We start from the raw sequence: 24,577 nt of genomic DNA, 5'->3' as shown, positions 1-24,577 counted from the left end.
CCTAGTTGTCGTCAAACCGTGTCAAATGTTCTGCGCGTGCAATATTTTTACTTATCTAGGTTTCGAGCGTTTCCAAATGAACCATCGGTGAAAAAATTGCATACTTCAATATATGTTCTCCATAATATATGTACAGCAATAAAGTTACAAACTAAGTAAAGTTCATTTTCCGCGTTCATGGCTTTTTTCAACAGGTCTTTTCTAAAACGATAGATAGAGGTTTCACTGTATCTAAAATAACTATAATCGGATGAGTGACAATTACTAGTGAAATCTGAAGTGAGGAGGCTGAATCCTTTAATCTATCATCTTAATCATAACAAATGGGTTCACGTTTGTCCCCGATGTAAATTGTGATATTGTGGACAACACTCTTGTGTCCGAGGATATCTGTGAGCTCGACTCGAGCACAGTTTGAACACCGTCGTAGACATGAAGATGTGAAGTGTTTAGAATGTTACCTGGTCGAGGATGTAGTTGCGGCGGCGATTGTGGGCGACCTCAATCAGCTTCACCACACATTTGGTGACCTTGGCGATCACCGCATCCCAGCGACCTTCAAACTGGGCCTTGAAGGGCTTGCAGTCCACCTAGGGAATTCACACCAATCAATTATTGTCAACTTTATTACTACCCTTCCCCCAGATATAAAAGCTTAACCAGTACAAGTCAAGAATTAAGTCTGGCTGAAAAAGGCCAATAAAATAACCTCAATATCAGCACTAAAAACGACATAGAAGGCGCACCTAATTGAATTAAATTAATAACTTTAGTAACCTTCTATATAATAGTTATTATTAGCTATTTAATAGTTAAAATAATTTTTGAAAGTTACAATTATTCGGGTCTCCCAAAATGGCACCAAATCTATGGACGTGTGATGCGTGACGTTACCAGACTCAAAAGCCTACTTTTTATTTCAACCGGCACTGTATTTTGTAAGGGAGTCGAAAATTTTTTATTCTTAAGATTTCACGCTTTTAACATTGACGAACGCTAGGTAAAATGTTAGCATCTCGTAACTAATGTTATTGTATTGAACCAAAAGGCAAAAATAAATCCATGATCGCACCTGATAAACAATTTACCAGTGGTGTTTAATTAATCTTCTGAAATAAAATCTGTGTTCATACCTTCATCCTGTCAATCAGACTGGTGTTCCCCAAGATGTTGAACCTCTTATCCTGGTTCACAGCCACATACTCCTGGGCCCAGTGGGACTTGCCTGATCCGGGCAGACCACACATCATGATGACCTGATGATGGAAATAGTCACCATTAATAATCATACAATCATTTCATAAATTAAAAGGCTCTATTGAAGCAAACCAACTGAAACTTGGGATATATAATATACATGGTCATAATAATAATGGACTAACACAGGATTCAATGATCACTGATTTATAACAAATAATGAAAAGTGTATTAAATTAGTAACACAATTTAAGTCTTTTTTATTAGCAAACTAGCAACACTTGGTGTTGCTCGGGCTTGGTGCAGTTTTTGAAAGTAACATGTAGACGGTGACCTTCCTCCTCCTTTGAAGTGTGCAAAATTTCATCAATATTAGAATAAAACTTTAGATTTGTACGAAAATCCGACATGGACAATAAAACAAGGACAAGATGTTGGCATGAAATAATTAAAAGTATGTATGTGTGTTGGAAAAGGCGGTACCTGGCACTCCTCCTCAGAGCCTGGTCTCTGGGGTCCAGGAACCAGCTTCTCCAGAGGCACCAGCCCGATGTAGAGGTATCCTTCCAACATCTTGGCTTCCTCTCCATCAATCTCAATATCCAGCTCAAACCTGGAGATTTTACAAAAAATAACCATGAACCAAATGTGTAAGCTGAAGAGGGTGGGAATAATAAATATATGGAAGAATTGAATTTTCAAGTACCTGCAAATTTTCGATTAAAAAAAACAATAATTTTAAAATGTTTTCAAAAAATTTTCATCAAACATAAAAAATCGTTTTCAGGCACAACAACATCAATAATGCCATTTTTTGTAATATTAGCACTGTAGTACACGCAAAAGTCACGAGCCGCCACTGAGTCCAACCCCTGCTTGACTTAGACCCCAACAGCGAGGTGTGGTGCAAAGTCTTCTTCATCACCACTCCCCTCAGAATCTACCTCACTGCCGGAGTCCACCTCTGCTTCCTGATATTATATTATAATATGAAAGATATTCTTCCTCATCATTCTCCTTTAAATCTATCTCGCTTAACCCCTCAGGCCTCTGGCATATTCTATCGGTATTTGTGTGTATTTCCACTTTGCAATTAAATCCAAAGAAAATGGAATTTTCTGAATGTTAATTTCAGTCAAATTTTATTACGTATTAGAAATAAATATATCATTATAGAAATATTCAATTTTTTAATGCAAACATAAAAAGTTTTAAATATGGCTCACCTTTTGCTTTTTTGTCTGACAAAGTGAAATGTTCTCAAATTGCTATTGGTACCTTTGGTTTCTCAGATGTGTACAATTTAATAATTCTGTGGTTAATTTCTAGCTTTGAATGTAAGGCGCTCTCTTTCTAACACCGTTTAGATCATATTTCTCAGCAGGACAATAAGGGAGACAACGGAGAGGATAATATGAGCTGTTCCGACAAGTGAACAAATTAGCCTAATGAATGGGATATATTCCTTAAGTGTTATATAGTCTTTGGCAACTGTTGTTTGTTGTTGTTTGTAATTCTACATTATTGTTTTAAATAAATAAAGCTTCAGCATAAAGAGTGTTTGACATGATTTTTTACAGAAAGCCCACTATACAAATCATCCATATATAATTATAAAAATAAATTAACAAACCTCGTAACGGTCGTCTTTCCTTCAGCCAGAGCTTCCGCCACTCCATCAGGCAGACTCTCTTCAACTTTGGCTTCCACTTCCATTTCTTCAGGCTTCTTCTTATCGTCTTCTACGGGAGCAGGAGTGGCGACGGCCTCTTCCACTTTATCTTCCGCAACGGCTGTGCCTTCTGCGGGTTTTGCCTCAGTGGCATCTTCTTTGACCGCCGGCTTGGTGGGTTCTTCTTTTTTTTCCTCCTTAGCCTCGACTTTGACGTCAGAGTCGGGTTTGGCTTCTTCTTTAACGACCTCAGCTTTGACTGAAAAAAAATAACTTTATTAACATTACTGTTCAAAGATTATTAGTATCATACGTGTGGATAGGTACTACAAGTTTCAAAACCTTTTTTCTAACTGAACAATATCCTTGATTTCTTGAACATATTTCATGATTCAAAAGCAATTCAATACAAACTTCAAAATTAAAAAAACTTTAAATATTGCACATTTGACCTTCAAAACATGAGGAGGGAAGGACTCTCGAGACTTTGTATAAGGACTCTCAGGACTTGGTATAAGGGATTGAAGTGGATGAAATGAGAGGAAGTTACTAGTGACTTCTGACCGGGGTACCGATAGGTAGAATAATAATTCCAACCCACCTTCAGCGCTTTCCTCTTTTTCCACATCGTCGATGCAGTCCAGAGGGTCGTACTTCTCCGAACCCTTGCCGTTCTTGGCCGGCGAGTCCCCTAGCTGGCCGTTTTCCTTGGCCGGGGCGTCCTTGGTTTCCGCCTTGCTAGAATCCTTGTCCTTCTCCTCACGTTCCTTCTCCTTGTCGTCTTTGTGGTCGGTGCGTCTTCGTTTCTCCTAAACGTACAAACAATATTATTACCTTTTTGCATTACTTTTCAAATACAAAACAGAACCTCCTTATATTGCATGGGTACTGTGACTGTCCCATTAGAAAATACTGTGTTGAGAGCAGTCGCAGTTTAAAAATAAAATTAATTCATGTTTACAACACAATCGTGTTTTAAAACATAATTGTACATTTAAAAAACATAAGTTTACCATTACTAATAACAATGTTGATATTGAATATCAATATTTGATCTGTATTGGCAGGGGATCTAAGACTTGGTGTTTAATGTATATAATAATTTATGTTCTGTCTAAAGGCCAGTGGAAGTGCATTGTATCTAAAATGTTTTAGCGAAAGGGATTATGCCCTGTGCAGGATAACCGCGCAGGATAGTTCACAAATAGGCAAATCAGTAGGGATTCTAAGAAGGATAATAATTCAAATATTACAACTTTATATTGTTCATTGTATAAGGGTAGCCTTGTCCTAACTATCTACGAGAATTCCGATAGTCAATTGACAGCAGTGATTTGGTGATTGTTAATTAATCATAGAAAGATACAAACCTTGGGCTCATTCCTGGAGCGCTCCCTCTGGCGGTCTTCCCTCCTCTTCCTGTCGTCATCCTTCTCCTTCTGGGCATCGTCTATCAGCTTCTGCGCCTCCCTCTCTTTCTGATCTTTCACTGGAAGACCAAACAGTTTTAAAAATCTCCATTTTTTAAAGCAAATTCAAGTGATCCAACTGCCCTGAACCCGAGCACTTATGACATACCTATTTGGGGAATATTATGAGGTTGTGGGAAGTAAGGATGGGAAGGGAAAGCAGAAGGGAAGTTGATGGGAAGTCGAAAGATAAGTCGTAAGGGAAGAAGAAGGGGGACAGGAAGTAAAGAAAGAAAAAACGAAAAGGACGATTCGGAAGTCACTGGCTATTCTCACATCCAGTAACTAAACAATTTTAAGCAACACTTGGACTCTCCCAGGATACTGAGAACATCATCAAAGTAAGTGATTAAAAAGCAAATAATCACCTCTCTTCTCCTCAACGACAGTCTCGATGGGCACCTCGATGGCCCGTTTCACCACCTTGGTCTTGGTGAGCAGGCTGAACTTGTCGTGGCCGTAGTTTGCCTTGTAGCAGCAATTGCGGCTGAGCACGTGGGGGAACACAGCGGCACCCTCCAGCAGATCCGACTCAAACTCAAAGGCAGTGCCTTGCTCCTTGCCGTTGATGGTGTACGACACAGTGCACGGGCTGGACTCCAGATCCTGGGAATTAACAAAACTTATTTACTATTAGTGCTGAGGAAGGATTAAAGTAAACTGAACACTGTAGAAATGAGATTCCATAAACATGTGTGGAAAAACAATGTTATATGATTCTTTGTCTAATTATTTCATTTTACTTTAATTTGTCATGTGGGGCTGTACATTTTGCATAAGATTGTCAGTTTTAACTCAGTGTAGACGCAGTCCACAATAGACAATTCACTTTAAATGCAGTTATGTTTTTCAATTTCTTCTATGAAGTCAAATGTCAAAGATATGATTTGAGATTTTCACGGCCAAAAGTATTACATAGATTGATTTATTTTTGGGGTACTATGCATTATTAAGTGGTGTGTAATAAACCCTAAACACACCGCTTAATAATGCATAATTCCCCAAAAATAAATCATGATAATTCAAATGTCAAAACTTTAAAAAAAGGTTCATTCCTTCTTTTTTTTCTTAACGTTTCTTCTTTAGAGCAATTTACAAGGGACGTGATTAGACCCTCAATAAGAATATATGAAAATGTTGACCAAAAACTGTTTTTTTTTTAAATCTAAATGAGGACTCAATATGCAACAAACTAGTTGCACTGAAATTATTTTTGAACATATAACTTACCAAATAAACCCCAACCACGTCCTTCTCGTTGAGTTTCTCAGCGTACTCGGAAAACTCGGAATTGTTGATCTTCCGGCCGGAACTTTCAAAGCCCCAACTCAGAGGGCCCTCGCCCAGGTGCAGGGAGGAAGCCAGGGTGGACCAGCCAAACCTGATGGCCGGGCTGCCGGAGTCTGCGGGGGTCTGCATGTTCTCCAAGCGAACCTAACATAAAAGATTACCATATAAAACGCAGCTAGAGCTTAGCAAACTAAAGAATGCACTAGGCCCTTCGTCGTGCACAGTGCAGCTTTGCCAAAGTTATGCGGAATGCTTTGGGAATCCAGGCCTGGTTGACCTTGTCTCCTAATAAAATTGATATCTGCTCTCTTTCTCTTTGACAGTCTTTCTCTGTTTGCAAGATTCTCTACCTGTTTGTGTAAGAATTAAGCTCAATTTTATTTTACTTTGGGTGGAATTGAATGGATGATTGCATTAGATGTCTGGGGTCCTGGAATCCAGAGGTTTTAGGTAAATTATGTTTTCACTTGCCTTATATAATAATTATTCTCAAAATCAGTTAAAATTTTGAAAATGACATTAAAATTCAAAGCAAATCCAAGTTCTAGAACTCATTGAAACGGAGTTACAGACAGTCACACACAACCGAAATAAGTATTTTTGTTTGTGAAATCAAAAGTTTCCCAATGAACAGGTTCTAAAAGACATATTCCTTATATGTAAAGTAGGCATATGTTTTGGAATAGATATTGCATATAATCCTATGTCTGATGGCAAGGTTACCTCATAGCACACTTTCCCCTCGGTGACTCCGTGTGAAGCCCTGGCTCCAGCCCAGCAGTGGCCAAAGCCTCCCTCGGTAAGTGGCACGGCAGCACTCAGTTCTGGGACCTCAATATGCAGATTCAAGTCACTGTCGTCTACAAAAAAAACAAGTACGGATTATTAAATTTACCTGTATGTTTGACTGATGATTTCTTTGCAAGTGAAGTGCGAGTAGATTTTGATGATTTATTTGCAGTTCCAGACCACTGCAGAAAAAATCCAACAAATTGTCTTTGATTTTTCAATACGTATGCATTAATTGAAAATGAAGTGGAAAACATTCTAATTATTTAACACTTATTTGAGATAGGTGAGCGATTTGAATAGCGCAGAACAGTTATGCCAGGAGGCGACTTGTTAAGCAAGGGTTTTCACAATCAATTGAATTATTTAAATTGGAACAACTTTACCCTGACCCTGTAGTATATAGTTACTCACAGCATAAAAAAATATCACAAATTTGCAAAGCGTCTCTATCTTCTTTTTTTAACCTTTCCCTTACTGTGCTAAAAAAATACACGCGTTACGGTGCTGTGTAGTCAATACACATCTCAAAATAAGCGATTTAATATCAGAAAAATATGAATATTCATAGCTAATCGATTATGTTTATTATATTTTATATCAAAAGTTATAATAATTGTAATTTAATTGCTGAAAACATGAAAAAACCATCGGCAGATGCTAAAGAAACGTGCGAGAGGTCCAAATCTAACGACGGTTTGCGGCCAACTGCCTAGCAGCGCGGCTAGCGGCTGGCACAGACACAGCTGTGCGGTCGTAGGTATCGATAGTCTAAATCAAAACTACAACTGCAGAAGTGTGGATGTCTCATGTTCCCGCATAGCGAATTAAAGCGGGACATCAATAGCGTGTCATTTCCTTTCACACTCTTCGCGTATTTAGTATCACACGGTTGATTGTATTGGTGTATTAGTTCCCGATTTTTAACAAAAAAACTCTGATTTTCAATTGAATTTAAAAAATATGTAATCTATTATTTTTTAATTCAGTGCATAAATGTATAACGGAGGAATACCTAAAATCTGAACCCAGAATTAATTATATTTATAGAGTTATTAAAGTTATTAGAAGCAATGTGTAGTAAATACACACCACAGATGAGGAAAGGTTAAAGAATTTAGGATTTTTTCCACTATTATTCGATGAGGTGGTTGGTCAGTTAGTACTTACACCAGGAGATTGTGACCTTGTCGGTGGGCACATCCGGCTCGGGAATGCGTGTGGGGCTCTTGCGGCGTGGTGAGGGCTCACGCTGGGGCCGGCGCTCAGATGACCGACGAGATCGCTCTCGTCTGTCCTCACCATCGCGCTCTCTGGGTGCGTCTTCGCCATCGCGAGAGTTTTCCTACGGGGCAGTGGCAGATTTGTAATTATTGCACGTTTCTTTCTTTAGAAGCTAAATTAAACCCACAGTATGCGAAAGACGCGATAATCAGAAAGATCAAATGTGTTATATGCACCAGAGTAATATTACTGAGGATTAAAGAGTATTGAGTAATTTATTTATTTACAGGACAAGTCAGTACTTTTGGCATAATGCATTTTTTTCAATTGGTAATATTTTAATAGTGTATTATGTATTAAGTATGGAGATGAATCAAAGGAAAATTGCGACAAAGATAGCAGAAAATATACACTCGGGCGATTGGTGTCATGGTAAATGTATTATTTAATTAATACCATTCCTCAAAATAATACATAATACGGAAACGTATGAAACTGCTTACTGCGGTTTAAAGTCAATGAATCCATCAAGATTTCACTGTTTATCCCATATGTTCTATAAGTTTGACATAGAAGCATCACATTCTAGGACGGAAAAAATGTATTGGATCAAATCAGTTTCTGAGGTGATGTTTTTAAAAATAACAGTTTTCTTCAACAGTATTGAATTAATTGAAATACCTCCTTCTCTCCTCCCTCTGAATTTTCAGCCTGACCGCCCCAGCGGCTGTGCTTATCTCTTCTGCCGCTTCTTCTGTCTCTGTCTCCACGGTCTCGCCTCGAATCCTGATAGTACAAAAACAGACATGTAATATGTTGTAGACTTGTCGGCCAGAATAAGCTGGGATGATTTAGTGATTTAAAAGAAACTCACCTCTCTTCTAGAGCTATTCTCATCAGGTTTCTCTTCCTCTCCTTCCTTGGGCTTCTCTTCTAAAGGTTTGGCGCCTTCTTCAACCTCCATAGCCTCAACTGAAAAGGGTTTCGACCTTCAGTATTTCATTTAGTTCACAAGAGACCAACCTCCATAGGCGGGTCACTTATCATAAGATGTATAAATAATTATGTTAACACCCGGGTGGGTGGGTGGCAGGCAATGAAATCTGATACTAAGCTTGATTGCACGTGACCACATTAATCACACGGAAAAATACAAAACAAATATAAATCTCACCTTTCCCTGGCTGTTCTTCCTTCTGGGGAGACTTCTTCTTGTCTTCTTTAGCAGTGGCTTCCTTCACTGGAGTCTTTGGCTTCAGCGGGCAAGCGGAATCCTCGACTTCCTCGACCTTATCTTCTTCCACCGACTCCTTGGCTTCTACAACAGTTGGTTCATCCACCACCATCTTCTCCACCTTGGCCTGCTCTGGTTTCATCGTCGGCTTATCAGCTGGCTTCGCAGGCGATTTCTCTACGGGTTTAGCTGGAGATTTCTCAACAAGTTTCTCAGCTGGTTTGGCAGGCGATGATTCTACAGGTTTGGCAGGTGATTGTTCTACCGGTTTAGCAGGCGATTGTTGTGTTGGTTTGATGGGAGATTTCTCTGCCGGTTTCGCAGGTGACTGCTGTGTGGGTTTGACGGGAGATTTCTCAGCCGGTTTTGCAGGCGATTGTAGTGTAGGTTTGACTGGCGATGATTCTACTGTTTTGGCAGGCGCCTGCTGTGTGGGTTTGACGGGGGACTGCTCGACGGGTTTGGCAGGCGATGGTACAGTGGGTTTTTCGGGGGATTTGTCCTGTTTTGCCTGCTCCACAGGTTTGGCAGGGGATTGCGCAACAACCTCTTTAGGTGATTGTGTGGCCGGGGTAGGTTTTGCGGGAGATTGTTGTGCTGGTGGCTCCTTGGCAGGAGACTGGGCAACAGGCACCTCCTTTATGACGGGTAGAGGTTCTTTAGCAGGAACGGCTGCCTTTGTGGGCTCTACCTTTGATACACTAAAAAACATATATTATTATAATCAAATTAGTTCATCAAAGAATTACCAAATCGGTAACCCGATACAAGAGGACAGTGAACAGAATGTGGTAAAATAAAAGGTTACATTAGTGATTACACGATAGATTTTTTCTCAATTTTCTTTAATATTCTGGTTTAACATGAAACACACGGAACAATGGTAGCAATTAAAGCTGAGAAGCTAAATGAGATGACAAACCTTTTTGCGGTAGTTGAAGAGCTCTCAGAGTCGGATTCGCTGTCCAGAGAGACAATCTTCTGGCTGCTTTCCTCAGGGATCACCGCACTCTTCACAGATGTCTCCGTGGAGTCTCGAACACCTCCCCGACGGCTCGACTGTAAATAACACAACATATTTTAACAATAGCCCAAATGAGATTTTTAAGAGTGACAGAAGTTACCTTACAAAATAAAGATTTCTCAAGCCATTTCCTCGGGCTTCCCTAACTTCTTCGACCATTCACTTCTACGTCATGTATTCTCTACATATCCAAACCCTCTGGGCATCCCTTTATTTTCCTTAATCTTACTCTTTATCTTAATCTTTATAACATCAGCCTACATTCTTTCCTAATTTCCACATCTTTCACACGATCATGCATAAAATTTACCAAACATACACTTCAAAGATCTCATTTATATGGCATTCAGTCAACTTTCTTCCTTCTCTGCCAGTTCCATGCCTCACTGCCTTACATCAAGGTTAGAATCAGTACTCAATTGTGTACTGTTAGCTTCACTTCTTAGGACAATTAGTATTTGTTGGTGCCAACCAACCTTGTCAGACTTAGTATATCTCATAAACGTACTTCCCAAATACACAAACTCATCCACCTTTTCCGAGAATCCATCATTCACACCAGAGGTTCCCAAAGTGGTCTATATGGACCCCCAGGGGTCGATATCGGCTTGCTGGGGGTCTATGTCAGCGAGAAAAAAAATTGGGGGTCCACGAGATTCAAATGGGGGTACATACGAGCGGACCCCCATTTACCACAAGTCAACATTTAGGAGTTCCGTAAATGACACGATAGACCTAACAAACATATAATAGACTGAGAAATTACATATTTGATATTTGTATTTTTATATTTCGTGAAGTTGTTTATTGAGGTATATAAATAGAGTCTACGTTCCTTTTCTCGTCAGAATTAATTTATTCAAGCAAAACATTGTTTATTGGAAGCCGCGAATTTACCTAGTTCCCCAACTTTTTTTGAAAAACGTCCGGGGTAATAATGACGTTCAACATTTAAAGGCACACAGACTTCAAAACTAAGTCTGAGGACATTTTGACTATGGAAATGGAACGTTGAAGAATCGGATATCATGTGACAAGAAGAACTAACAGGAATGACTAACAAAGAACTTAAGGGGCCGTTCTGTAGGGCCAGCTACAGAAAGAAATTCCCGTTGCTTATCCTGCTTCATTTTCATTTGGTGTAATACCTCACAAGGGCGCCCCTGTCTGCACAGTGTAAAGACAGAGGAACTATACCGCCACCCATTTGTTGGACAGGCAAGGGAAGGGAATCTTTTTAGGAAAAATATAAATGATTATCACATGGGACGTCAATAGTTTTAGGAAAATTCAATATTCGGCAGGCAGGGGGTCTACGAAAGAAAAATTTTTTGGCAAGTGGTCTACGGGGCAAAAAAGTTTGGGAACCTCAGATTCACACTATTTTAAAGTATCCACCAAGACTTTGAGACCCTTGAGATGTTTTTGCACAAAAACGGCGCTATACAAGTCATCCAAGTATTATTATTTATTATTATTTGGACTTACATTGATGACATTAGAGACTGTAGATCTTCAATACTACACTACAACAGAAAATGTACTTTCAGATTGTTCATTTCCACACCCAAGCCTACATCTTTAAGTTTTGCACCAGAAGTAACTAACTAATTGCTGTTGGAAATCAGCACTGCATCACCAGAACACATCAGTTTTAGCAATAGGAGTAGCTGAAGGTAAATACCCTGGTAGGGGTGGCGGGGGGCTCTGCGGAAGACAGGCGCCTGCGGGTTCGGGATGCGGGGCCGGGTTTCCTGCGAGGAGGGGAATCACCGCCGACCGTGTCGTCCAGCTCCTCGGTCGATGTGTCGGCGATGGTTGTGTCGGCGTGCACTGGAATAAACAACAATATTAATGATTAATTCATTAACGATGTAAGGCAATGTGGCATGGAACTGGCAGAGGAAGAAAGTACTTTCTAATCTCAACAAACCTGTGATTTTCGCATTGAGCGCTAACGGCAGACACTTCTATTGGGACTCATTTTTAAGGTAGGTACATTTCAATTATGTATTACAAATTTAATGATAATAATAATAATGTATTCCAGAAGGGAAGCAGGAATATGTATTCTATAATTCTGTACCTCAAAATCAAACATTGTCAAAACCAAAAACCATCACTGAAAAAGTTCGAGAAAACAACAAAACGAAATAGAGAAATAGTTAAATTTTATAATGGGAATTATTATTATTATTATTTTTTATTATTTAACGCCCCATTTTGGGGCTTTTACAAATGAATATTAAGAAATATACATCATTTATTGTACATAACTGAATTGCTTCATTAACAACATTTAATTGTTTAAAGATAAATTGAAAATGTCCACTGACTTGGTATAATTGATTACCTCCATTAGTATTCTGGGCAAAGAGGAATATATATGGAAGTTAGTCCCAGAATTTCTGTACTGAAATAAATCCTGACTTGTATTACATTGTGGAATCCGGAAGCTTATCAATTCTAGCAATACCGGACTATCAACTAAATCATTGAGAATTTTATATAGATATTTTATATAGTCAGTGAAAATTCTTCTGGCAATTTGTGCATATTCATATAATTTAACAAAGTGTTGTAGTTCGACATAATTGCTGGAATACCCATTTTAAAATTTATAAAATGTAAGAATTTGTTTTGTATTCTTTCAACAGCTTGTACATGTAATATTATGAAACATAGATGGCGCCAAAAAAAATCAGGTTAGCAATTCCTGCACTGAAATGAATTAGACCTATATTGAAAGTACATAATATCAGCTGGATGTAACCAATTTTTGTTAAAACAAGACTAGTTTTATTAAAATATAAATAAATGGTAAAATATAAGGATTTAACCACCTTTTATGACTTTATGTCCAAGTTGCGGTTAAAAAAATAGACAATTTCACTTTACAATGATATAAATTGAGAGTGTCAGCGTCAACATAATAGAATAATATTATTTCCATTCGAAAAGACCTCTAAATTGTACTGTTTACAAATCTGGACTAAACAAAGTGTTCATTTTACATCATGACAATAAATTCTAATCTGCATAGAACTAATGCATTCGTCACCTTTAACATTGATAACTTGATATGTGCACTGGCATCGTTCTAGCAATATAATTTTACAATCCAAAACATCAAAATAATATCTAAGCAAAATTTAACCCTTCAGTACTTTAATCACATTTTTTTAGTTTGCAATGTTTTCTGTGTATTTCAAATATATCTTATTTTTTATTTTCCCTAAAAACAAATACTGGTTTAGAAACTCGATAAAATTACATTTCCAGTGTATGCATATAATAAACATTACTATTTCTATATAATAAAATTTTAGTATCGACATTCGAGTTATGTAGCATTTAAAGAAACAAGGCAAGGCCAAGGCAGGGCGCAGGCCAGCAAAGAGTCACCAGGTCTAGGCGCAACTCCGAGTTCTCGCTGTGTACACTGTTCCGAGACTGACTGACTGAGTGACTAAGACTGAGCTGTAGTGCAGCCGCGCCTATACAGGGTGTATCGGCACGTACCCGACAAACTTTAACCAGCTATTCCTTAGAATATTTGGAGTAAAAAATCTTATGTGCACTTTGCTGTCCTGTGACGTTTTTTTTTTAATAAAAAATTTACTATTCATATTTTCACCACATGTCACCACTATTTTATCCTTTGTCAAAGTTTGAAAACCCATCTGGCAAATATTTTATTCGAATTCCGTTGAATAATGCACGTGTGTACCTATATTGGCGCACACTTACAATCACAACGAAATGGCACGGCACCATTCGTCTCATTTTTAACTATTATTTAGTGTGTGCGAAAGAGCGAATACGCTTTTTGACATACTTGCTTATTATAACAGCTGTTGAACACGAAACGCAATGCCAATGACAGTGATGTAGTGTGGAAATTTTAAATTTTTTTGTTTTTAATTGAAAAAAAAGTACTACCGGACAGCAAAGTGCCCATAACATTTTTTACTCCAAATGTGCTAAGGAATAGCTGGTTAAAGTTTGTCGGGTTAGTGCCGATACACCCTGTATAGAGCCACTTGTGTCTTGTAAAACCGGGAATGTTCCAGACAATGCGTAACTTGAGAAGAACTGCTTAATTTAATCAGCACTCGAAAGTTCGAAGACATCGCCGGGCTGTCTGGAAATGATAATGCTGTGTAGGTGATTCCTTAGCGATAGACTGCTGTCGACGGCGAATCCTCCAGGCCGATGGTCAACACTGTAGAAGCAGATATGGACGGTGCTACCGACTTCATCACCGCAACCACTCCACCACTATCCATCTCAGCTTCTATAGTGTTGACCATCGGCCGGAAGAATTCGCCGTAGACTATCTCCACTAATTATGATTTTTAGGTGTAATTTTTAGACATATTTTATGTGCATTTCCCCACATTATTACACTTTCAAAAGTCATTAAAATATTTTATATTAACAATTATTATTGGTATTTTATATACACTCAACTATTAAGGCGGCGATACACATGCCTGTAAAATGGACCAGTAGCTTGCATGCAAGCTACTGGCATGTGCAAGCTACTGGCGCAATGAGAATACACATGCAAGTTAAACTTGCATGCCAGTTGCGTCCTTGCATGCCTGTATTTGCAAGACGTATACACATGCCAGTCACTAGACAGTACGTGTCTCAAATCACTCTGAGACTGAGTAGTCTCAAGCTTTTTGGCAATGGAAAACATTCGAAGGGAATTAAATATCATCGTATTGCAATTGGCAGTACAATGTGTGGCTAATTTAATGAGAGAAAAGGCCGCGGCGAACAACAGGTCAGCTACTGGCATGCCCGTACTTGTCACGACATTCACACATGCCGGTTTCATAGCCCCCCTCGTCCCCTCCCTCAACTTGCATGCCAGTAAATCAAATGTTGTGCAATCTACTGGCAAGGCAGGTACAGGCATGCAAGTTAGCGTATACACATGATAGTAGCTGGCATGTGCAAGGAGCTGGCATGCAAGTGTGCCAGCTACAGGCATGTGTATTCCCGGCTTTATAGTGCTCAATTAGTTAAATTTCAGCAAATAAGTAACTAGACCTAATTACTTATTTACTGAATAAAGCATGAAAAAAAAGGTAGATTGCGACTTCCATATCAGTTTTTAAAAAAATGTCACTTAATGACTTCTGGCAGAAAACCGACGATATGAATTAATTTTCTAGATTTAACTGTTTTTTTATGCTTCACGTCAACTTAATTGGATGTCGACATTGCATCTATAAAACTTTATGCTCTTTTCTTGGTGGACTTATAGTGTTGACCAGAATTACAGAATTTTCAGAATTGAAAAACTGATTTTTTCAATGACGTTACAATATATAGACGCGCTGTAAAAATCTCAAAGTGGCAAGCCAAATGCAAGACAATTCTATTGCTTTCGAGCTTGTAGTTTTAGTACTATACTACCACACGTCGCGTTACGTTGTTACCTATTAAAAAGTTTCAAAATGCTCTCGTATGTGACGACAAAATGTTTTTATTATTCAGAAAACAATAGTTAATAACAAAAGAATAAGATTTCATTCGTTTAATACTCACAAATTATTTTATTATTATAACAAATACAATTATTTCGATTGTTTCCTGAAGATTTTCAGTGTGATTAGATTAATTAGGATAGCGAACATAGCAATACATAAGTATAAGAAGCACAATCTAGCAGGTCGTCTCATACAGTTTTCCGTGGTGGTCTTATGGTGTAAACGAGTAAGCGCATCATGTTATCTCAGTCACGCCCGTGATGTAGAATGTAAAATTCAACGCAAATACAAAAACGCTGCCTGTTATCGTTTATTTCGTTCATTCACGCTTATTCTTTGAATGTGACATATGACAATGTGTCACACATAAGCAACGTTTGAATTAAGAATTCATAGAAAAAAGCGAGTTTTTCCTACTTGCCACATTTTATCTCTAGTTTTTGAGACAATAACGAGTCTAGATATATTGTAGTGTCATTGGATTTTTAAATTTAAAAAAATTATTCCATTCCATGTTGAAGAATTATTTGATCTGAATTAAAAATTGGTGAAATAAAAAAACAATCATTGAATGCAATGATACATCAAAAGTACAAAAATGTTATGAAACCTAAACATAATTATTATAAGTCACAATGCAAAACAAGTAAATTACTCACATCTAGAGATATTGATTTATGCACATGCTAAGCAAAAATGTACTTTACCTTAACATGAACAATCCATGAAGTTTTAACGACTTTTTAACTTATTTTGCAACGATTTAATAATGAACAATGGGATTCATTCTCAAATTTAACAGCAATGTCGTATTCCGCGTTTATCACAACGAATATACACAACTAACCTAACAAATAACAATGGTTGGCGCAAAATTGTATTTGCAAGTCCGACGTTTTGCAGAACTATAACTAGTAAAACTAAAGCGATAACGATTTTATAGCGATATTTTATGTGAACTAGAGACGGCACTCAAGGATTATTGTATTATTCGATGGGAAATGTAACATTACGATCGGAACCCAATGTCGGCATGTTTGACAACCGCCCCACTCTCCAATATAAAAACAAATTGTGTAAGATAATTTTTTTGAGAAAATATCCTAACTGAATGTTTTTATCAATGAATTTATTAATAAACATCAATTTATTAGTTCTGAACCCTGTAATATCGGAAGTTGGACAGCATCCAGGCTTCATTTACAGAATAGGCATTTTTGATATTATACACTTATTTTGATACTCGAATAATTTTAAAAAGTACATACGATAAACAAACGTCGACCAAGATTTCGAATTGAGATGTTTTGCAATCATGACTTCATTTATTTAGCAATGCAAAAATGACCGGCGGTTGATAATATTATGCATAAAGTACTGAGCGGGAAAATGATTTGTGCTGAGATTTCGTTATATAACGCTTTAATCAATCCATTTTGGATATGGAGATGAGAAAGGGGATTCATATTGTATATTTACCTAGTCCTCCGCTGGATTCCAACGCTTTCTTCAGCCGATCAACGAGCACGGCCTTATTTCCTTTTACATCCAAGCCCAGCACGCTCAGTTCCGCCTTCAACTCGACCACTTTCATTTTTGCGGGGTCCATTTTGAGGAAATGGATACTAATACTTACCAGAAACGAAGCAGTTAATATAATATACCGACGAAATGTTTATATACGGATACTAATCCATTTGATAACCGAATACACCGCGGACCAATGCTAACAGCAAAACAGCATGGCGGCAGGAAGTTGACAAGTGAACGCAGATGAGCGCCAATGCAAAAGTAAGCTTAAATTGTATTACCTGTGATCAAATTAAGAACTAACGAATTCTGCTTACATACTTTTGTGATTTTAAAATTGACCCTGAAAATAAACGACAGTGGCGCCCGTTGTCTGTTACAATATAAGCGAATTTGAAGCTCTCTGATTGGATATTTCCGCTTTCAGTTTGTAATGACGCCAACGTTTGCACCAATCACAATGCATATTGGGTTTGTCGTATGACCGAAGAGTGAGCATTTTTAGTAGCCATGTAAATACGTAAAAAAAAATAATTACGGTGATTGGCACCTACCTTGGTAATAATAAATAACCAATCATATTAGTATTATTTATTTAAAAATTGATTAAAATAAATATTAGCACAAAATTAAATATCATCAACACACGACGATTAAATTCACTTTTTAAACGGCTGGATGTTATAAGGCGATTTTTTGGCATTACAAAATTCGCAAAAATTATTAAAATGGTTATTATTTAAAACAGCATTGAAGGTACAACTTTTGTACAACCAACAACCCAAGAAAAAAACAAGAGTTTTACTTTATATAGCTACTTACTCTTGTATAGCGTTAAAAAAAGGTTGGTGGCAAAAGTCGTAAACTCCATCAAAACCTTGTTCCTGTCTTGATTTGACATTATTTAACTGCCCTATTTTTGTCATAGAATTAATTTTTTTACTATCCTGTATTGTAACATTTCTCCTTGTATTAACTAAAATAAAATATAAATTCGATAAACTTTTCGAATTCCGCTGCCCGCTCAACACGCAAAAATTATAAATAACACTTGGTTACTTAATTACTACAACAAATAACTATATTTGTGTGGGGCATGATAAAAGATGCATTAAAATTCAATTTTTTCTTCAAAGTTATGTTTGAAGGTTAGGAAATACGCATAGATTATTAAAATAACTCATAATTTCACTACAAAAACCTATTTTGTGCATGTTTTCTTAAACCCTCGACTTAAATGTTGTCTCAATTAGATATTTAAGTTGAAATCAAGTGTGTTTTTTTTAAAAGAGCCTTTGCATGCAACGGAATTCGACAAGTTTACAAAAAATCCTCATCGTATCATCATTTTACCTTTTGAATACGCTGTTTTTTTCCGTCTACCATAATATATGATCTCATACAAATCTTTGTATCACCTTTACTGTAATGGTTAGAAATATGGATAAACGGTATTTGAAAAAGAAAATACCACGCTTTAACCACAAGAGAATTAAAATGTACACTTATATGAGACCAAAGGTTCCGACCGCAAATTCATAAAAAATTACAAAACTTTGTGAATTTTATATTAAGTAGGTACTAGTTGCCTCGCAATGCTTTGCTATTACTAATGTCAGTAATGTCTTTCGCCTCCGATTTATTCCACCATTCACTACTGTATACCACAATGATATTGTTAAAAAACTACATTTCATCGACTTTAATTAATGTAATTTATTTTTTTAAAAGAAAGACAAACATTCCCGGGTTACGAATAACCTGACAATATTTGAAAATCTCCTACTACCACCACAGTAAGCTGAAAATGTTGCTTGTGTTGTGATGGAGGACTTAGCCAGCCGAGGAATTTTTTACCATTTTTTCTACCATTCAAACCAACCAAAAAACACTCCTGGCACTAATAAGAACACACTTTTAAATTTTCAGCGCTATCTGTCGACTACTTTTCGAGTTTTGCTAGTGCAAACATGCGCAGGACGAAATTCTATATGTATATAAGATTTTAATATGAAACAACAAAAAAGTGAGGTGGTTGAAACCTTTATGAAATATTTTTTTAATTCATTTTTTGTTTGTTTTCAGTGCTCAGACGAAAAATATAAGGTTAGCCATTTAAAACAAAAAATTAATATGCATGAGAATCTTACATAGTACAGGTTTTCCAATAAGAGGTGTTATTTTGATATTCAATCGTAAAAGATTAATGGTTTCGTTGCTTGTGTGGCACGTAGCGCCGTCTTGTTGAAAGTAAACGTTGTCCAGATCGATACCATCCAATTCCGGCCATAAAAAATCATTAATCATCTCTCGGTAGCGCAATCCATTCACCGTAACTGTTGCTCCAGCCTCATTTTCGAAAAAGTAAGGTCCAATGACTTCGCCCGACCATAAACCGCACCAAACAGTCACACGTTGAGAATAGAGATGCTTTTCAACAATAACTCTTGGGTCAATCCGCACCAAATCATCCAGGCCATGTCACCCACCATCTCAGATTTTGATGAAACTTTAAATTTTTAATCCTTCCATATAGATAAGAAAATATACCAAATTTTACCTTCCTACCTCAACTCGTTTTTTTTTTATGGGCAGTTGAAGTTTGGGCAAAATAAGCGTTTTTACATATTCCGAGCACTCCGGAAGAGCCTGTACCTTCAATGAAAAAGAATTGTATCTTTGTCATTTATAGTGCAAATGCAATGAAAATTTTCAATATTATCAAGAAAACTATGCTGATTGCAGAAAAAAATAAATAAACCCTTTACATTTATCTACTTGACTTTAATTACCAAAAGTAATTTTTTAAGTAATTTTTGGGACGGAAAAGGTACTTTACAAAAAAGCAATATCTCGGGAAGGTACAGTGTTAATGAAGTAATTTTTTTTTATTCATATCTACAAATAGCAAAGAATCACATACAAAAATAAAATTCATGGCATTTTACTTGCTTCAATAAATAAAATCCATTTAAACTTTTTTCAAACTTTTTGTAATTTTTTTTTATTCTTATCTACAATAAACATAGTACAACCTAAAAAAATAAAACTCCTGGTATTTTGTGTGCTTCACAGTGTAGAAACGTTTTTAAAATAAGAAATCTTTATCATACAGAATTGTTCTAGGTTTTTTTAAATCTAGATACAAAAATAAATAAAATCCATTTTAAACTTTTTTCAAACTTTTTGTGATTTTTTTAATATCTATTTTTAGTTTGTAATTGGGCAAGTTATAGTTTAGGTATATAGCTAGTAATATAGGTTGAATGAATGGACTAATATCAAAGAAACAGTCCTAGAGACAAGTCACTACATGGAAATGATGTATCTGCAACAAGAACAAGACAGAACATGAAAATTACTATCTGCCTCATCACTAAGTTTGCAGGATACTACATGCTTTGTTTCCTCTGACATGCTTAGTTCTGAGTCAGCTTCAAAGCAGTGATCATCTATATAAATACAGTAGTTGTTTCATGTTATGGTGTACGTTGTTAAAATGTCTCTAATCGAAACAAGTTTAGTTAAATGTAGTGTGGGACAACATAATGGTACTGAATGTCACAAAAAAAGTTATACTAAGTCAGAGAAATTAACGAGTGTGGATTTGTTAAGTGAATTTGAAAAAAAGCTTATTCAACAAAGAAGTTTTGTATCTACAGACTTGGTTTTCAACATTTGTGAGCACCACAGAATATTTAACTTAAATAAATATGAAACATTTCAAAAAGCTTGTTTTGACCCGTTCCAAAGCCACAAAAGGAAAATTACAAAAACTTTAAGAACAGTATCCTTGGAATTTTCAGAGAACATTAATACCATTCTAAAAGTAACTAATAAAGCAATCCCTGGACAAAAAATTTGTAATGCATGCAGAGCAAAAATTAGTAAGAGCCAAAACCTTAACAATGAAATTGAAGAGCTTAACACTTTTCAAGAAGACATAAGTGAAGTTGAAAATGTTTTAAACAAAGAATTTTTTTTACAAGAAATCAACACTTCTTTAACTGACATTGGAGAATCTCCATTTAAACTACATGCAATACCATCCCACAGTAAGTCTAGTTACGCTAAACGGAAGTTAGATTCTGCTTGTTCAACCTTAAAGAAAAAAGTAAGTAAAGTTTTAGAAAAAGAATTTTCCCCAGTAAAATGTGATGCAAAAATACCAAGATGTATTCAAGAAAAAGCTAATGACATGGACAGGCTTGTTGAGTTGGTTAAAAAAAAATTGGAAACACAAGTTACACGCCGTGAGAGAATTCAGCTTCTAACTCTCGCTCCAACTTCGTGGAGTAGAAAAAAGGTTGCTGAAGAATTCAGTGTTGGTGAATACTCAGTTCGTAAAGCACGAGAGCTACTAAATGAAAATGGTATCATTGCTTTACCTGATCCAAAAAAAGGAAAACCATTAGACCAAGGAACAGTTACTTTGGTTAAAAATTTCTACCAAAACGATGAATTTTCTCATGTTATGCCAGGGAAAAAAGATAAAGTTAGCATAACCAAAAATGTTTATGAACAACAAAAGACTATTGCTTTGTAACCTGAATGAACTTTATGCTACCTTCAAGTTTGAATACCCTGCTTCAAAAATTGGGATTTCGAAATTTTGTTGGTTGCGTCCCAAATGGTGTGTGCCAGTAGGTTCTCCAGGCTCTCATTCTGTCTGCGTTTGTGCAATTCATCAAAATGTAGTGTTGCTTCTTAATGCTTGTGACAGTGAAGAAACGTACAATGATTTAATGGACTACTTAGTGTGCTCAAAGAACAATAGAGACTGTATGCTTCGACATTGCGATAAGTGTTCAACATCTAGTGAAAATCTTAAAAAACATTTGTTAGAAAAATTTGAAGAATGGGACCAAGAAGATGAAATTACATACAGTGCATGGGTAACTACTGATAGAACACAGCAGGTTTCAGTTACAGTTCCCTTTCATGAATATGTAGAACATCTTGTGAAGAGTCTTGTAAAACTTCTTCCTCATTCTTTTATAACAAAGTCTCAATCAAAATATCTCAAAGAGTCCCTAAAAGCACAGCTTCAGATAAATGAAGCTGTTGTGTTATTAGACTTCAGTGAAAACTTCTCCTATGTTATCCAGAATGAAGTCCAGGGTTACCACTGGACGCAAGACAGTTGTTCACTCCACCCAGTGGTAATTTACACTTGTGAAGAGCCTGGCAAAGATCTCACAGTGTCAAGCTTGTGTGTAATTTCAGATGACTTGGAACATGATGTAAGTTTCGTTTACGAAACTCAAAAAATTGTTGCTCAATTTTTAAATCAAAAATTTCCCCAAATTCAAAGTGTTCATTATTTTACTGATGGTTGCGCAGCGCAATATAAAAACTGCAAAACCTTTTTAAATCTGTGTCACCATCAAAAAGACTTCAACTTGAAAGCATGTTGGTCGTTTTTTGCTACGAGTCATGGGAAATCTCCCTGTGATGGAATAGGTGGAACAGTAAAACGTCTTCTAACTAGAGAAAGTTTGCAACTTGGCCCTGGCAACACTATCACAACTGTAGACAAAACTTTTAAGTTTTGTCAGTCGAGAGTAGAAAATATATATTTTTACTTGCTGAGAAAAGAAAGCTTATTCACTTGCAGGCAACAATTACAGCAGCGTTTTTCACAAGCTAAAACAATACCAGGCACTCGAGGTTTCCACTGCTTTGTTCCTCTGTCTGAAAATGAAGTTGGCACAAAAAGGATACGTTCAGATTCAGATTATGCTTTGATTTTTAACTTCAGTGGGGAACGAAATCGCTCTGAGCAACTAAGTATGGTACAAATTTGTACAAACTCTTATGTAGCTTGCGTATATGACAACCATTGGTTTTTTGGACTTGTGGTTTCCAAAGATGAAGACGAGTGTGATGTATCAATCAAGTTTATGCATCCTTTTGGCCCAGCTCCATCCTTTTACTGGCCACATCAAAAAGAAGATATTTGTTTTGTTCCACTACAAAATATTTTTAATATCGTTGACCCTCCCACAGCAAAAGGTTCAGGAAGAGCTTACTACTTTCTTGAAAAAGACGTTCATCATGCTGATCAAAAGTTCAACCATCTTATGGGTCAGATCAAGAATAAAAGTAAAAAATGAACTTGAACATTTATTTGTAAACAATATTATTGTATTGTACTTTCATTTAACCTAATCCTACATTGCCTGTTTTATTTTTATTGTATTTGTTTTTTAAAGAGTTAACTTTGTATTGAAAAGAGTTAAAAAGTTGATCTTGTTATAAAATATTGCTATGGTGTATGCATTCAGGGTAAGGAACAAGGTACATTATTTTGTTGGTGCCTTAAGCTTACATTGCAAGCTTACCAGCATGTTGTAAAGGACCGAATAAGTTTGACTTTTTTTATTTGCAAATACAGTATCTAGATTTTAAAAAACTTGGAACAATTCTGAATGATTAAGATTTCTCATTTTAAAAACGTTTCTACACTGTGAAGCACACAAAATACCAGGAGTTTTATTTTTTTAGGTTGTACTATGTTTATTGTAGATAAGAATAAAAAAAAAATTACAAAAAGTTTGAAAAAAGTTTAAAATGGATTTTATTTATTGAAGCAAGTAAAATGCCATGAATTTTATTTTTGTATGTGATTCTATGCTATTTGTAGGAATGAATAAAAAAAAAATTACTTCATTAACCCTGTACCTTCCCGAGATATTGCTTTTTTGTAAAGTACCTTTTCCGTCACAAAAATTACTTAAAAAATTACTTTTGGTAATTTTTTAAAGTCAAGTAGATAAATGTAAAGGGTTTATTTATTTTTTTCTGCAATCAGCATAGTTTTCTTGATAATATTGAAAATTTTCATTGCATTTGCACTATAAATGACAAAGATACAATTCTTTTTCATTGAAGGTACAAGCTCTTCCGGAGTGCTCGGAATATGTAAAAACGCTTATTTTGCCCAAACTTCAACTGCCCATAAAAAAAAAACGAGTTGAGGTAGGAAGGTAAAATTTGGTATATTTTCTTATCTATATGGAAGGATTAAAAATTTAAAGTTTCATCAAAATCTGAGATGGTGGGTGACAAATCCAAAATTTTATGGATGATTTGGTGCGGATTGACCCTCTTGGGTTTTCCGAGCCACAGATGCGACAATTTCGCTTGTTGACGAAGCCACCGAGGTGGAAATGGGCCTCATCACTCAAGATGATTTGCATTTGATTCACTCAAGTGAATTTAAATAATTTCTGTTGAAATTTTTGTTGAAGCGTGTATCGTTCCGTTTTTATTAGTGGCGTAGTTTCTACTTGTTAAATGTCAAAAAATGACAGCTTCAAAAGTAACATCTACCGAAATAACGGGCTATTCAAAATAACACCTCTTATTGGAAAATCCTGTATTAATAAGAATCATAAATCAACTGTAGCACCACCCTTAGGTTTTTTCATCAACCCCTTGTTATTTTATGTGTCCCTCTTTTTAGTTATCACCTGCCAAACTCGTTATTATAACTTCAACCAATAGGAAACCACCAATACGTAGTACAGCGTTGGTAGCCATCATGAACCTAAAATTGCCTTTTAGGTCACAACATAACGTAACATAAATAAAAATAATATAACATACTTTCTTTATAATTATTATTATATTTTTGTT

General features: G+C 36.3%; 1 protein-coding gene across 2 annotated transcripts in view; it reads right to left on the bottom strand.

Moving 5' to 3' along the window:
• LOC149409665 (uncharacterized) overlaps positions 1-17,162 on the bottom strand; it is a 35,677-nt gene extending 18,515 nt beyond the window's left edge. For both annotated transcript variants that reach the window (XM_089649610.1, XM_089649612.1), the window contains exons 1-16: positions 16,886-17,162; positions 11,584-11,732; positions 9,798-9,934; positions 8,816-9,576; positions 8,516-8,613; positions 8,323-8,427; positions 7,588-7,762; positions 6,352-6,488; positions 5,569-5,772; positions 4,707-4,944; positions 4,240-4,358; positions 3,471-3,678; positions 2,831-3,128; positions 1,681-1,810; positions 1,134-1,256; positions 462-590 (exon numbers count right to left, since the gene is read on the bottom strand). In XM_089649610.1, the coding sequence (XP_089505736.1) occupies positions 462-590; positions 1,134-1,256; positions 1,681-1,810; positions 2,831-3,128; positions 3,471-3,678; positions 4,240-4,358; positions 4,707-4,944; positions 5,569-5,772; positions 6,352-6,488; positions 7,588-7,762; positions 8,323-8,427; positions 8,516-8,613; positions 8,816-9,576; positions 9,798-9,934; positions 11,584-11,732; positions 16,886-17,015 (3,141 nt within the window). In that variant the 5' untranslated portion in view covers positions 17,016-17,162. The remainder of the gene's footprint in view (positions 1-461; positions 591-1,133; positions 1,257-1,680; positions 1,811-2,830; positions 3,129-3,470; positions 3,679-4,239; positions 4,359-4,706; positions 4,945-5,568; positions 5,773-6,351; positions 6,489-7,587; positions 7,763-8,322; positions 8,428-8,515; positions 8,614-8,815; positions 9,577-9,797; positions 9,935-11,583; positions 11,733-16,885) is intronic.
• Positions 17,163-24,577: the final 7,415 nt, after the last annotated feature.

Source organism: Hesperophylax consimilis, chromosome 30 (assembly GCF_061612785.1).
Source record: "Hesperophylax consimilis isolate HC1 chromosome 30, BYU_Hcon_1.0, whole genome shotgun sequence".
NCBI classification, from domain to species: Eukaryota; Metazoa; Arthropoda; class Insecta; order Trichoptera; family Limnephilidae; genus Hesperophylax; species Hesperophylax consimilis.
The sequence above is the reverse complement of the archived record's forward strand: the minus strand, read 5'-3'. Positions and strand labels throughout refer to the sequence as shown.